Genomic DNA, 16,814 nt, shown 5'->3' with positions numbered 1-16,814 from the left:
TCTTCCACTGGCCCTTCTTGGGTTGAGATCCGCATACAGGAGTGACCTCGATGCATCAACAGCTCAGCTGACATATGCCTCATCACTTCACCTTCCTGGGCAGCTCTACGACGACCAGCCATTGTCAAATCCTCCCGACTGTGTGCCACAGCACTGTACAGCCTTAAGATCCTTCAGGTGTGCAACGAGAAACCTCGAGGGCAAAAATGCTACGCACTCGAAGTGTCATCGTAATTCCTCGAGAGCGGAGTCAAATTTTAAAATTTTGCTTGCTCTCATTACGTAGGGCACCATGAATGTAAAAGTTTAGAAATCTCTGTTCTGTAGAAATTACTAAATAAAAAAAAAAAAATTATTTTTTCATCTTCCCCAACATAAGACACATATGACTAGTTTTAAACAATTTTTATTCAACTCTCATCCAAGCAATTTAACATGCAGTAATGTATCGCGTGTAAAATTTTACATCTACAATAATAAATATACAGGATGATTATAATTAAAGTTCCCGTACACTGGGTGGTTTTTTTCAAAAACGGCTTATCCGAATACAGTCAAATTTTTAGAATATCTTAATGAGATCATGTGAGAGAGATTTAGGATAAAAAAAATTCAATTTTCGATTACCAGGTAAAAAAAAAGTGGCACTTTCTTATATTGAATTTTCTTTTCTTCATGAACTATAATAGCGTATACCGGGCGATTCAGAAAAGATGGGAAAAACTTTAAGAGGTGGTAGTAAAGAAGAAAAAATTTTTTTTTAAATTTAAATTTTATTTTTATTTTTTTGTTTTTATGTGTACTACCACCTCTTAAATTTTTTTCCATCTTTCTGAATCACCCTGTATACCAAAGTTTCAATGGAATACGTCCTCCAGAACGGGCGTCACATAGATCGGAGTAGTGTCTGAGCAGTGTTGGTATACTGAAACTCTTCAGACTATATAGCGCCCGTTCTGGTAGACGTATTCCATTGAAACTTGATATTTACGCTACATGGACCATGGGAAATAGTAAAATGCAATAGAGAGTGCCACTTTTCCACCTGTGGTTGAAAATTGAACTTTTTTTTTATTTCATACATCTCTCTCCCATGGTCTCATTAAGATATCCTGACTAAAAAATTGGCTGCATTTGGATAAGCAGTTTTTGAGGAAAACTACTCAGAGTACACACACACACACACGAGAAGTTTATAATTACCCTGTATATTTAGAATTTTGTATTAATTTTTGTAATTTTTTTCATTGTCCCCTCCCCCAGGATGTGGGGTGCCACAAATCTTACCGATCCCTTCAGGTGTATCTCACCTCCACCTACGAGAGGAAAACAAAAAATACCGAGAAAACTACAAAAAATATCAAAACCCGGGTGGTTACATGACCTGACATTGCATAATCCATTCACAGGATTTAAAACAGTGTTTGGCAATTTGTGGCCCGCTTAGACATTCTGTCCAGCAAAAAATGCGCAGATTTTCAAATAATACTATAGAAATTTTTATTCAATTTTAGTGTTTTACAAAAATTCATTTAAGGAGGCGGGGAGGGATGGTGCTCCTTTTTTGTGTACATGCAAAATATGGTTGTCAGGCCAAGAGTTTTCATTTACCTACTCCGTAGTAAAAATTTGTTGGATTTTAAAAAATATATAAATCTTGAGCGTCTTTCAGCTTCAAATATTACTTTCCGGAAAAAAACTGCTCATATTTTTTCCGGGTTTGGCCTATTTATAAGTTCTCATAAAACAGTGCCGTCTTCCCTCATAGGCTCACCCGGGCACGGCCCGGGGGGTTCAAGTGGAGAGGGACCTCATAAAAATGATATCTGGTTGAAATTAGTAAAAATGTTTTAAATAAAAAAAAAATTAAGTAAAGAAAAAATAACTGTAAGCAACTCAATTGGAAGGCGCACATTTATAATCAGGTAAGAGGCCTCGGAAAAATTACTTTGCTTGTAAGGCTCAGGGTGAGATGCGCTTACGACGCGATGATCGTATCATAAGAAAATCCTGACTATGCCGCAAAATTCGAAAAATCTCTAAAAGATTCAGATACAGCGATGGTAGCTCACATTTCCCTCTTTATGGAGGTTATCATAATTAAGATCTAGTTGAAACACTGGTTCCTGCCCGAAAAATCCCGCTCATGTTGCCACTCTTCAAAATTGCTTGTGCGTTGTGTGAATTCTTCCCCGTCCGGGGATAATTCCTCAACGCCCTAAATCAAGGGTGCTCAACCTTTAAGAGAGTGCGGGATACTTTTCATTTGCTTGAAAACGGGTCATTTGATAAAGTGACCTGGGACAAAGCCGCAAGTCACTTAAGTGATCTTTAAATGTGCTGCGGGCCATTAAAATGCTCTGAAACTGTGTCGCGGGTCATCAAAGCGATCCGTAAATATGTCGCGTGTCACTTGAGTGAACTGGGGATGTGCCAGGGGCCACTTAAGTGATCCGAAAATGTGCTGTGGGACAATTCAGTGATCTGGAACAGTGCCACCGGTATCTTTAGTGATCTGTGAATGGGCCGCAAACCACTTGAGAGCTTCTGGAAATTTACCGTGGATCAATCAAGTGATCTGGGAATGTGCCAAAGGCCACTTAAGTGTTTTGGAACCGTGCTGCACGTTACTCAAGTGATGTAAATGTCCCGCTGGTCATTTAAGTGATGTGGGACTGCACAGCGGGTCACACAAGAGATCTGTTCAATTTATATGCTTCTTATAGTTCATTTGTGCAAAATTAGGTTTGAGATCACAGGCCATGGGTTGAGCATATATGGTTTAGATCTTTCACAGAACGACTACGAAATTCATATACGTATTTGCTGATATTCGAGCCAGCTGGTACGCTAACTGCTCACCTTAACCGGCAATTCTTTTTTGAGCCTTTTCAATCGTAGAGAATAAAAAAAATCTAACAATAATCAAATTTTGAATTATGGTTTGATAACATTGATGAAAAGGTTATGGGGAAACTAATAAAATTTAGTAACTAAGCGTTCTAAGCTTCTTGACTAATCTTTTCAATCCAGCATATCGGAGTCATTTATAAACGGGCAAATGCTCATAACAATAATTTCAAAATATTAATTCACAACTTAATTTTATATAAGTTGATTCGGCGAAATTAAGGAGTCGAGAGACGACGACAATCCGTGCTATGAGATCCTCCGGTGTGTCCACAGGCGTCGCATAAATGATGGTAACGTCAGATATGGTGAGCGAACCCACGAACGCATTCAGCGATCAACTGACATCCACCTTTCATCTCCTCTGGACTCTTCATGCATTTTTCGCGATTTTCGCCCTCTCAACGTGGTTTGTGACACCATGTTTCATTGCAATTTTTGTTCCTCTTGATGCCTACTAACAACACTCTGAGTTTGTCGGTCCATCAACAGAACACCCTGTATAGTCGCAATAAGTAATTGATGAACAATAAGTAATTCTATTCACATTCGAAGGATTTTCGGACGTTAATATGAGCGGTCGAAGAAATTAATAAGCAAGGAATTTCCATAAACACGGGCTACTTTGACCCTGGGACCCTTCTTTGGCTTACAGCGATAAAATAATAAAACGTACTCTAATTACTGTAGAAAAAATTTTCGAACTAGTTTTTGTAGTTTTTTTCTGAGTAGCGGTACTAAGCAAGGCAACTGGAAGTTCACGAATGACCGACAGGGCAGAAACAGTGGTGGTTTTACATACTCGGATTGCATGTGGTTTTTTTCAGCTCTCGAACTTTCAACTATATATGTATATATATATATATATATATATAGCCAAAGCATCCCACGTTAACGGTACATTATATTACAAAAGATTCAAAGTCCTTTTATTTTAATGTGTATATATATATATATATAGGCTGGTACCTAATTAAAAACACAATTTAGTGCTCTCAACTGTAGTACGACTAAAATTTCGTTTAATCTTTCATTTTTTTCGAGAACATTAATTGAAAAATTAATGAAGCTGTTGTTATATATATACTTCAAAAACACGACCTACTTTGGCCTATCAAAATGTTGGGCCAAAGTAGGCTGTATTATTGCAACCCTTGGTAATGTATTAGTGAGAAAACTTGAAAACGTAATTATGCATTGAATAATGCATATTTATGCAGGTAATGATAAATCCAAGACGAACTAATATCTGGAAAAGTGATCACTTTAGGAGAACGAAAAAACTGATTTTAAGATTAAATATAAGTTTTATTTTAAAAATTGAAGTTTTTTATTACGGGCCCCGGTTCAAGAAATACTCTAACTCTTCATTTAATGCTTTAAGATAGGAAAAATTAGAGGCCAAAGTTACCCACATATTAACATTGGCAAAAAAAATTTGTTTTACTTAGCTGAAGTTGAAAAAAACCGGTTTTTTATTTACATATACATAAAAAAAATAGTCTATTGATATAAAAAAAGTTACTAGAACTTAAAGGTTGTAATAATATTGGGTTTACTGGAAAGTGAATTTGAAGTTCATAAAAAATGAGCCAAAGCATCCCACGTTTACGGTACATTATATCACGAAAGATTCAAAGTCCTTTTATTTTAATGTGAACACAAAAATAGATGTAATAATTAAAATTTAAAAAAGAATGTGTTGATGTTTTCAAAATGCTTCTATGGAAATTGGTGAGAAAATTTGAGAATTAACTTGAGCTTACCCAAAACCTTGCACGATAGAAGTTCTGTGGCGGACATACCTTCATCTTTATTGGTGACGAACATTTTGACAAGTAATATAAGATGGTTTCGTTATACCTTCTTTTAATGTCCGTAGCGACTTACGACGCGCACACGTAACTATGGAAACAGCGCACGCTTACAGCGCGATTTATTTATCCTCCGTGTTTGAATGGTAAAATGATACTAAAGTTTATTTCGAGGTTTCTTATAAATTTATAATCGACATTTATATATACGAATTCAATTACAATCCCACACAAATAATCAATAAATGAACAAAAATGAAAATCATCAGTGCAGTTTTGTAACCCCCGTAGAACTATTCTAATACTATATAAGTAAATATGTAATTGATGAGAAAGTTACTCAAAACCAGAGGTTCCAGAAAAAAATAATTCAGTTGGCGTTGAAAAAGTTAAATTTTAAAGTTTAGTTTATCTCTCACTATGCTTTAAAATTTAATTTTTTCAACCCACAAAACGAATGCAATTTTTCTTTTCCATAAAAACGCTGAAATAATGAGAAATAATTTTCGAAAACATAAATATCTGTATGACGGAGGTGAAGGGCACTGTCAATTTTCATCAATATTGAGATAACGCTATTAATTTGCAGTACTTTCGTTACACTACACATAGGTATAGGACAGCAATTCCTGTTTAAATGAATAACAGAGATATTCATTTTATAAAACAAGCGAATATTTTTATAGAAAGCCATACTAAAAAATCTTTAAACGGCTCTCCTGTAAAATTTACCTTTTGGCACGGGGTGAATTTTACCTCCGACATACAGATACAATACGGTGCTTTTTTTGAACAGAAGAAGACAAGAGCATTAGATTTCTTTAGACAAGAATTAGATGCACAAAGTTATACTCACCATCATACATTTGCGCATATTGAGGGAACCCAGCCGCACGCAGCCAAGTACATGCTTCAATGGCTTGTAGTTCTGTAAGCAAAAATGAATTTATATAAATATCAAAATGTGTATCATGCAACGTTGAAAGAAACAAATTTAAAAATACAATGACAACCAAACACATCTCTCTTTTAAAGAGATAAAGACATAAATACTTTGTATTTTAAAATTCATCACAGAATGTAATCATTCTTTGACTGATTTGAATAGCACCCATGTAGATACGTTTTGTGAAAATGCGCAATTTATCATTTTTTATATGGTTAGAGAGAAAGTGAAGTTCTTTTCTTAGTTTATACAAGTCTACATATTCGGGGTGGCACTAGTACTATACGTTACAACAAATTCTGAATGGAACTGAAAATCGATAGCCTTTTTCGAATATTTGTCATTTGATACGACACAACGTTTATATTTTGAATATGGTAAGAAACTCATATGATATATATATATATATATATATATATATAAATCTCGAGAATAATGCATCACCCGAAACTTTCCAAAGAAGCTGAAGATGCAGATGATATGGAAATTTAAGATATGCACCTCTTTTCTCCTTTTATTTTTTGTAATCGTAAAGTCAATGACCGAAGAAAAGAGGTAATAACTTTGATGGGAGAAAGCTCTTAAAGAAATGCTGCGAGATGTAAACAAAAGAGAGTAATAAATAGCTAAGGAATGTCACAGAATTCAATAAGTTGCCATGAACCAAAAATTACATATTCTTTGGACAATAAAACATAATTACATTTCCGCGTATGAAATGCTTTCCAAAATGAAAGAAAAAAATGTTATCTTTTTTCCTCACTTCCGGTTATGTCCATTTTTATTCTCGCAGGAGTAAACAGGAACAGTTTTTGCACTATTTGAGATCTGAAGCTATCTTTCTATTGAACCGTCATGCAATCAATGAATAATAATAACAACCAAAACAATTTATCATTGTTTGGGAATCGCTTGTTTGTTGACAATGAAAGTAAAAGTGCTATTTCATATTTTTTCCCCCACTTAGGGAATCAATAAAATTTTTTTCTAGTCAATAAAAATTATATTTTTTGTAAATATTGATCGAGAATACCTTCTAATTTTACATACACTTATGCATAGTACCGTAACTTGGGGTTATTTGAGCAAAAAACAAAAAAAAAGTTTTAAATCACTCCTGGATTTGCTGTTATGACAATATAGATGTGATTCACCATCTCTCTAAGGCCGTGCACATAGCGTGGCGACAAAGAGGTACAGGAATGCATAATAGAGAGTAGCGATGAAAACAATTGTATTGTTTTGTTCTACACCACACATACTGGAGGAGCGAAACAAAAGGGAGAAAGAGGCCACTCAAAGAGGTGCGGGAGTCGGACAAACATGTTTGTTTTCACCTCGATCTGCTGATTTTCGCTCACTGTGCTGATTGACCCGTTTCTCTTTTTTTTTCTTTCCCTCTTCTGCTCAGCGTATGCCCTCAGGGGCGGGATGCTTAATGTTTTTGTTTTTCCTCGTCTGCGAAATCATCACCATCACCACAGCACCCTTAGATTTCAGAACCCCCCCCGGCCATATTTTCTCTGTCTTCCTCCTCCTCTTTTTTTACTATGTGCGGACATCACGACATCACCCCATGCATTTTCTCTCCCTAGTCGCAATTCTTGAAACTCGTATCTCTTCGCCCCAATATGAGCTCAGCCTATAAAGGCCTTTTTCTAAATGACCAAATAGGACCATAACGCACCATATGACCATAAAGACATTTATTCCTACACACACGCTCAGTTATACTTGTGCAGGTATAACTGAGTGTGTGTTAGGGGAGCCATCAGGTATAAAACTGCGCAGTTTTTTCCCCTTTCCTACTGATAACGAAGTTGAACAATGGTAACTGAGTAATTTGTTTTGGAGACGGATTGCCTTTTAAAAGAATTTTTTTTTTAAAATGGCATAAAAAATTTTCACGATATTTATTTTTTTACAATTTCATATCAAATAAAGAAATCGAAATAAAATTTTAGAAATATTTCGACCATTGTTCAAATTTGCAATTTTGTTTCTGAAATCACTCTATATTCAAATAATGTACTATGGCAACTAATTGTTTATTGATTATTTATAGAAGGGATTCTCTTAACCTGGGGGTCCTTGGAGAGATTTCTGGGGCTCCGTGACCTAAAGGATGTAAAAAAAATTAACTCATTGTTTTTACATAGGCTATATACTGAATATTATTGGTGGTCTCCTTATATTATTAACGGTGTAGTACCGTCACCTTTATTTTATTGGCACAAAGGGTCCGTGAAACACAAAAGGTTAAGAACCCCTGATTTATTTCATTAATTATAATTTCCGGGCCATGGTCCGAAAAACACGTAGAACTAGCGCACTAAAATATATAGTAAAAAAGACATAATTAGAGTCCGAATTATATGCAAATTTGCATATTTTGGCCTTTTTTTAGCATTAATGCATATAAATGCATAAAATCAAAGAATTTTCAGTATAAGTGCATATTTTTGAAGGTTTGTTTAAGCCTACTCAATTTCTTTCATAATTTTTCAAATAAATATTGCTCATAATATTTTCATAACATCAGTTTTTTCCCGCAGATGAAATTTAGTGAATTAATACATATTTATATTAACCGTTTTATTGTACGGCTATTTCTTGAGATATGTCAAAGTGTTAAATGTTTTTTAGAAGTAGTGTCGAAATTCTTTTGCTACTGGTATTTTCGTTATCAAGCAGGTGCAACAAACTAAAAATTTAAAAATAATAAATATGTAGAAGTTTTCTTCTCTTTTACGTTAGAAGTTTTCTGACCTCTTTTTTAAGTGCATATGCTGTGTATATATATATATATATATATATATATGAGGGAATATTTTTCGGCAGATGAATACATATGCATTTAAGAAATAGAAAAGATGCATTTTAAAAACGTGTTTTTTTTGCATGATGATTTTTTAAATGCATATTTCTGAATTTTTGACTTTTTCAAGATTTTTAGTACAAATTCTAGCGTGTTTAATGCATATTTTTGAATTTCAAGCGCACATTTTGGTATTTCAATCATGTTTTGCATTTTTAAGTGCATATTTTTGCATTTTTAGAGCATATTTGCATATTTTTAGAGCATATTTGCATATTGTTAGAGCATATTTGCATATTTTTAGAGCATATTTTGCCACTTTTTTAGTGCATATAATCCGGGCTCTACTTATAATAAATAAGAATTAAAGAATGCTTGCACTCTTCTCTTCTTATGTGTTGTATAGGCTTATAACGGATAGATATATATAAATATATAAACGGATAGATATATATAAATATATAAACGGATAGATATATATAAATATATAAACGGATAGATATATATACATATATAAACGGATAAGTAAATGAATAGAAGAATTCATTATCTACTTAGGGGAATATTATTTACAATGTGCGCTAAGAGAATTCAGAAATGTTTATTAACTACAGGGATACGCACGCGTATCTGGCCTTATCTTTCTCCCCTTTTTTCAATATTCGGATAATAATGAATACGAATTTACGAAGCTTATTTCATTTCGTTCGTATGAAAAAAATCCGAACTGATCGAAAGACCGCTTCGAAGAGATCGAAGAATGAAAATAATCTCCACAGATCACCTATATATAGAACTGGTTCCAGAAACTTCACCTGCACATGCAAAACTGAATGGTGTGGATGCACCGAACTGTTCAGTTACACCTGCGCACAGGTATAGCTGAGCCAGGTATAACTGAACGTGTACAGGCTTAACACGTAATATCACAAGCTAGTGTCGAGACGCTAAACTACCCTCCCGCTCTTCCCCAGTTCAGGGTATGTTGCTTTGTGATAAAAACAAGATTTTTTGCGACCTAATAAATTATTGATAATTAAAAATAATTTATATATCATTAGTAGGGCTCGGATTTTTATGACCTAAAGATGGAACGTCGTTGCTGATAGGTTAAAAAAATCTGAAATTAAGGTTTTTAATTTATCAGCAACGACGTTTCATCTTTAGGTCATAAAAATCCAAGCCCTAATCATTAATTTTTGTCAATTTTCTTTGATTTAATGGTTTAGCAGCACTGTTCATGTTCATTTATTTGCAGATCTGAAACCAAAATTGCCTCGAAATTTTACGAAAGGTCTCCTGGGAGCAAAAAGCATGCAGATTTTAAAACTGGTAAAATTAGAAGAATGTTTAAATGTTTTAAAATGCCGGAAGAAATGTCTCAGAGACACGCATCATCCCACTTTTAAATAAGTAGGTGGTCTACTATAAAAAGGAGATTGAAGAATGATTAAAAGAACAGACCTGGAAATCCAATCGTTTTTACTAGTGAAGAAGAGTTGCCCTTTGCCAGTCGTTTAAATAAAATTAAAACATTATCCTAATTAGGATTAGTTAATCTGAAAGTATGCTAAAATATTTCATTCAACATCCCAGAACTTACGTATTTTCGATGTATTTTAAAGTTCAATGTAAAATAAAATATTCTTGCAACTAAAATATTTCCAAGTGTTTTCTTCCCTGCTCCTAGGTGCTAATTTAGCCCATTACCTATTTAAATTAATGTTTTCATGGGAAATGTAGCTTGGGTCCAAGCTATCCACACCCGGGGGTTACTTAAACACAAATTTCAATAATTAACTATATATATAGTTAAAATTTTCATTTGAAAAAACCCCAGAATCTTAGAAAAATATCACAAAAATAGTAAAAATTAGGTTATTAGCATAATTAATGTTTTTAAGGCTACCCTTTGCGGTGAGAAATGTACAAAAATGTTCATTTTTCGGGTCCAAGTCAGTGTGTATTGTCCCGAAACATTTTCTCTCCAGTCTTAAAAAAATCATCTCGGAATACGCTTTCATCAGGAATAATAAAACATAAGATATTTCAACTGTTTTTTTTTTCATAGGAACGTCTCATGTCCATGGCATCTGTTTCGAGTAGTGATCTCTCAATGTAGCCAATCACCAAGTTTATGTGACCATCGACTTTCTCTTTTTCTTTTGAGCATCAGCTGATGTTTATGAATTTGAACAAAAGAAGATATATCCAATGCACCTGCTCTAGACTAGGAATGACGTCAAAAATTTCAATTTATCTTACGTCCAGTCAATCGAACATTTATGGATACGGAACTGTATATAAAGGGATATTGAGAGTGAATATACCTAGTAATACCTTTTTATGTACAAGCTTATGGCCATAATGAAGTTTACTCACATGTAATCTGTAATTTTTTAAGAAACGTGAACATGACAAAAGTAATAAATTTTAACTCATTGATTACAGTTTTACAAAATTATAAATTTTTATGTAAACTTCTTTATGTACTCTCTCACTATCATAAATGTACTTTACACACCGAAGAAAGATGTTATTTCGCTATTTCGACTAATTAGAAAGAAAACGTGAGAGATCTACGTATATTTAGAGGAAAAGTTATATTGAAGTTCTCGAATTCCGCAAATCATGAGACTGATTGAACTGCTAGCTCACAATACCGTGCAAATAACTTTTGCAATTGCTGCACTATTGCTACAGCTTGATTTCAATATCGTCAAATGAACTTGTCGCGCCCAACTGAATTGAACAAAGACAGTCTAGACGTTCAATATTCGTGGTATCAAATACATTAAGTAGTACCGTGTCCAGAATAATCGAACTAATAAATTGGAGGAAAATAAGAAAACTTAATAAATTATTTAAAGTTAGCTACCACAATAAAAGACAAAATAATTTATTCCGACTTCAGGACCATACTTATTCCTGGTTAAAAAACGTTATTTCTTGAAACGTGTAATTAATTGAGGTAGATCGTTGCGTCCGATCAGATCAGACACTGTGGTCAGAATGAAGCTGAGTGTCTGCATAATCTATCGGTTATTATCAATTATGCGTTGCTTCCAACTTACATTCATTCTGACAATAGCCTCTGACTTGTCCGACTTTTATCCGCTGAGCAACCGTGAGTTAATTTTTGGTAACTGACTTGATAATTTAATTCTAATTGAACGATAAACTGTTCAATTGTTACGACCGATATTGGTAATATTCATATGGGTGCAAACAAAAAATTAGACCTTCATACTAAGGGAAACCATCTTTCATTGAGAAAAAAGTGCTCAAGAGCGGCAAATAAAGGGCTACTGCAAATCGCTGTAAGCAAAAGTCTATTTCAAGAAAGAAACGTTCATGAGAAATATGAGATGAACATTTACATTTATTATCTTCGCTCCATTTTTAACGGCTTCAAATGGTTTTAATGATTCTTTTTTTCAAGTTAAAGACATGAGGTACACATATCTGTACCTAACTCAAATGGTTCTAGTAAAGATATCGACGCAAATAAATTAACTAATTTTTTAAGAGCATTTTTTTTGACATACAATAAACACAAATCCATCAATTTTTTTTAGCGGTCAGTTTTGGCCCAAGTTTGAAGAAGATATAACTATAACTATATCACAAATATATAACTTGTTTTAAAAATTATCTTCATTTAAAATTTCAATAAAGATCACAAATTCAAATAAACTTCGTTGAAAAAAAGGGACAATTGTATAAAAAGAAGTGGTAAAATAGGAATCGGCGGGGAAGGGGTCTTCAGAAAGATAATAAAAAATCCAACTTCCAACAGTAGAATAAGTTCTTTTGAATGAATTAATCTGCCAATAATACAAGCATGTCCTGCAAAATACGGGCCATATGGTCACACTACTCATTCTGTTAGTGGCCATCGAATTTTTTCAGACATTTTACTGGCTCTTGGGTTCAAGAAGGTTGAGAAATGCCGATCTGGTAAGTTCATATAATAGACCAAAACATTCAATACGGGAATAGATGTCAGAATGACTTAACTCAAAGTCGTTTCCTCGGATTTTAGCTCAGAAGAGCTTTAAAATATCTCATCCAACTTCTACTAACCCGGAGCGTGGAAACGAACGGTAAGTCCCGGTAAATGGAGAATTACCAAAACCTCTCAACAGCTTTCCATTATCACTCCTTGAGAATAATTCGGAAATCTTCGCATAGAATGAATGCAATGCACTTTTAGTGAAACATGAAACGGTGAAAACACGACATGGTGTTAAAACACGTTAATGGAAAGACACGGGAGCTCTCAAATAACCTCTTCCTTTCAATACAATGGCAGACCATTCTGTATGACACTGAAATTCATACTATATTTAGAACATGACACAAACACGCATGGTTCTATACATTCTTACGATATTGCTCAATTTCGAAGAGGCAGATCATCTTAGATATAGTAAATCGCAATAATGAAGGTCATTGAGGACATTCAATGTTAAGGAATGAATGGACATTTAATATAAGACTTCATCTTCAGAACTAGAAAACTGGTTTTCTATTAATTTTTTTTTATCTTTGATATTTTTGAAAATTAATGAGTGAAATAATGCTAGAAATGTATGTACATATAGATAAAAAGAAATATTCTTAGTATTGTTTTAGTAAGAAACATTGCGTTCAATTAGCGTGGATTTGAATTCTACAAAAGAATGGATTATTTTCGTGATAGGTATCAAAAAAGGGGGGGGGGGAAAGTTGTTCGTATGTCGAAAAGTACTATGTTTGTGATTTGTATTATTCTCTAGAGGTCACTATTATAATGGTTTTTGTCGAAAATACGTACTTAGTATTTGAGTATTTTCGAAATTTTCTTACAATATCGCAATAAAAAGGACAGCAGCTTCTTTTAATAATGAAATAATTTAAAGGAAAAGGAATCGACATTTAATGATAGGAAATAGATGAATGTCCACTGAATCTTATTGCTTTTAAATACATATTCACAAAAATTACGTAACAAATCTATTTATTACGTAAAAGAATCTTGAAATAATTCCATATAACATCTCTATAATTATTTGGTTCTCTTTCAGATAATGCTCTAGATACGTACAATTATTTATTTTATCATGGTTGAAAATAATTGACATAATTTGTGTGCAATATATTTCAACTTGAAATTTCTAGATGTTGTGATGTCCGCATTACGTTTATACAAACGTTCAAGATGGACTTTTTTAAGAGCATTTCGTGCATTTTTTAACTTAATTATATTTATGCAGCACCACAAATTTATTTGACTTTAATTTTAAACATTAATGTGGAATAAATAATTATGGAATGTAACACAAAAAAATGTAGGAAAATTATTATTTTCCCTGATAAAGGGAAAAATAATTATTTTCCGTTTTTACTAATCAGTTAGTACTTCCCTTTAATACGAAATCAGTTAGACCTCGATATAACGTCACTCCTAAGAACCGAATACAAATGACTTCATAATCGGGTCAAAAAAAAACCAGTAAGCCCAATTTGCCGATTGCGCTGGCAAGTATTCTCCCTGAAATCGGACGCTATGAGCGGGGTGACGGTAAAACCGTTATACCGAGGTCAGACTGTATACATTACTTCAAATATCTTTTCGGCGTATTGAATTAGTGAGAATTGTATTTAACCCTCTATGGTTCACACACCCAAAAACAAGTATTTAATTTTGCTTTATACAAAACGGACGTAAATATTGATGCTATCTGCATATTTTTAACTTATTAGAGTGAATTTTTTAATTAGCTGAAATAGTTAATTAATGATAAAATATATAGTTTGCCCTCATTTTAATGTTATCTACAAACAGATGAAATCTTGCTTAGCAAAAAGCTCAATGGTTTTTATCTTAAATTTCATTTCCGAACCCCTCAATTTTATCAGATTTTATAAATCTCTGAAGACGTAAGATTTCAGCAGCTCTCAAAAAATGACATCAACAAGGAATTAACTCCTTCTAGATAAGAAAGTATTGTACTTATATAACTGCATTTTGTACTGGAATAACACTAAAAGATATACTTCCTAAAATACTGAAAAAATTAAGAAAATAAATTTGTATAATGGGTTTTTGATCATGTATTTGCCATGTACATTCAAATATACACGGGAACATAGAGGGTTAATGTTTAAAAAATAGCTCTGAAATTTATTGTTCTTTGGCCCAGATTAACTGTAATTTTCTTTGTGTAATCCGCAGATGCGAATTTCACTATTTGATTCGCATGTGAAAATTTTCATTCATCAATAATTAAATTCTGAGGAATCCAAGGGCTTGTTTGTCACATTTTTGTACAAAAAATTTTTCTACTTACATTTATATGCCATCTGTGAATCTTTATAAAATTGTGTTTTTTTAATATTATTAATATAATTCTGATTTTGGAAATATTTACTGCTATTCTCCAACTGTTAAGGGGGAAATAACTGCAGCTAAGACACACTGGAAAAATTCCTAGGTTTTTTTTTGGAACGTATAATACGGTACGTAATCTCTAATACGATTTGCAATTTTCTGAATTGGGAGTAATTATTCGTTTATAAAAACAAAATTCATTTAAAAAGAAACGGGAAAAACAATCCCTAAAGCTGCTGAATACCCTAAATGTAGATTTCACTCATCATTCGAGGTCACATACAGCTATTCCTAGCTTTAAGCGATTTTGAAAACTTAATTTTAAAAATCGCCACCCGCATAATTTGGTGTGTAGTTAGATTTCAATCCTTAAAATGAGCTTGCACAACTTAGAAGTATAATATAACTAAAATGACAAAATCCATTGGATTTGTTGATGTAGATGAGACAAATATGGAATGAAAAACGTTCAAATCCATCTGAGCAGATCTCACCAATGAGCATCTTTTGCTAACATCGAAAATGCCATCAGAATTTTAATCGAAGAAAATATTTGGGAAAGATATTCAGAATTATCTAGTTTTGCTTCTGAAGTTTTTTATAAAGATACGAAGACTGCGCTGCTTGTGTCAGCTAAATCTAGATTGCTTTCATTAAAAAAGTTATCGGCCTAATTATATCAGGCTCTTCAGGAGAGAAAAAGTCCACACTCACCAGAATAAATCAGAAATAGTAAAGACAGAAGTAAAAAGTATTAAGTTAAATTTTTATTCATACAGACTAAATTAAAGCGATTTATTTATGTATAAGTTTGAATATTAATTCAAAAAAAACTTATTCTACCGGTGGAAATTGGGTTTACTAATTTTTTGTAAGACTTATCGAAAACTAGATATTGTGTGATGATGCTTATTTTTTGAGATGTTGATTTTTGGGAGGAAAAGATTCATTTCTGCCTCTACCGGGAATCAAACCCGGGCCCCTCGTTTGCCGGACGAGTTCTCTCATCACTAAGCTATAGAGGAGAGAGATACAGATTCCTTGGAAAGGGTATATATGTCGAACGGACCGTGCAATGGACAGTGACGATCAGTTAATAGCTCATAGACGACAGGCCCCCAGTCAAAGCTGCATTAAGAGTGCTGCATCTTTCAAGCGGCTTTGCCCCCAGATGGCTATATATATATGACATGATATGTTGTTCTCCTCTTGTTTATGGGATATTGTTTTTTTCTTCCTAAAATCAACATCTCAAAAAAAATAAGCATCTTCGCATATAACATCCAGTTTTCTGTATATTTTGCATAAACAAGTCGAGAGCGACATCATGTCATATATTAATTTTTTCTTATCTTTCTGAAGAGCCCCCAACCCGTTCCTATCTTATGTTAAATTCAACTCACTTCACGCGATTATTTTGTGGAACCAATTAATCACGTAAAGTGAGGGACGAAACTGGATAACCCGTATACAAGTATTTTATTCAGAAAATTGTCTTTTATTCTTTCTAAAACTTGCACTTAGAACGTCAATGCATTAAGTGGAGGTAACATGAAGGTGAAAGACCCTCGTTCCTCGGAACATTGTTGCTAATGTCGATCGTTCCAGTTGCAACTTTTGTTGCGTTTATGTCATTCTTCCAGACGTAGTAATGAGGCTGCGGAATGTCCTTTTTAACGATCCGCCTTTGACCAACATCTCGGCCTTTAGAAACGCGTCCAAGGTCATTCATATCAATAGCCATCAATATATGCAACTGAATATAAAGCAATACTTGTGCTATTTTTTGCTTTTGCTTCAAAGCAAAATTCGATTATAAAATCGAAATTAGTAGCGGCAAGAAAAGAGTATAAAAATATTTCCAAGAATTTTATGATAAGATATTTTCCATTTAAATTTCCACGAAATGAAAGTATTATTTTTCATTTTGGTCTGAAGCAATTCGAAATT

At 33.4% G+C, this 16,814-nt stretch overlaps 1 protein-coding gene across 1 annotated transcript in view; it reads right to left on the bottom strand.

Moving 5' to 3' along the window:
• cv-c (RhoGTPase activating protein) overlaps nt 1-16,814 on the bottom strand; it is a 222,300-nt gene that overhangs the window by 34,823 nt on the left and 170,663 nt on the right. The window contains exon 7 of the mRNA XM_089233140.1: nt 5,581-5,652. Within this exon, the coding sequence (XP_089089266.1) occupies nt 5,581-5,652 (72 nt within the window). The remainder of the gene's footprint in view (nt 1-5,580; nt 5,653-16,814) is intronic.

This window comes from Pholcus phalangioides, unplaced genomic scaffold, assembly GCF_987345545.1.
Source record: "Pholcus phalangioides strain wild (caught in Gottingen) unplaced genomic scaffold, Ppha-v1.0 ptg000007l_1, whole genome shotgun sequence".
NCBI lineage: Eukaryota > Metazoa > Arthropoda > Arachnida > Araneae > Pholcidae > Pholcus > Pholcus phalangioides.
The sequence above is the reverse complement of the archived record's forward strand: the minus strand, read 5'-3'. Positions and strand labels throughout refer to the sequence as shown.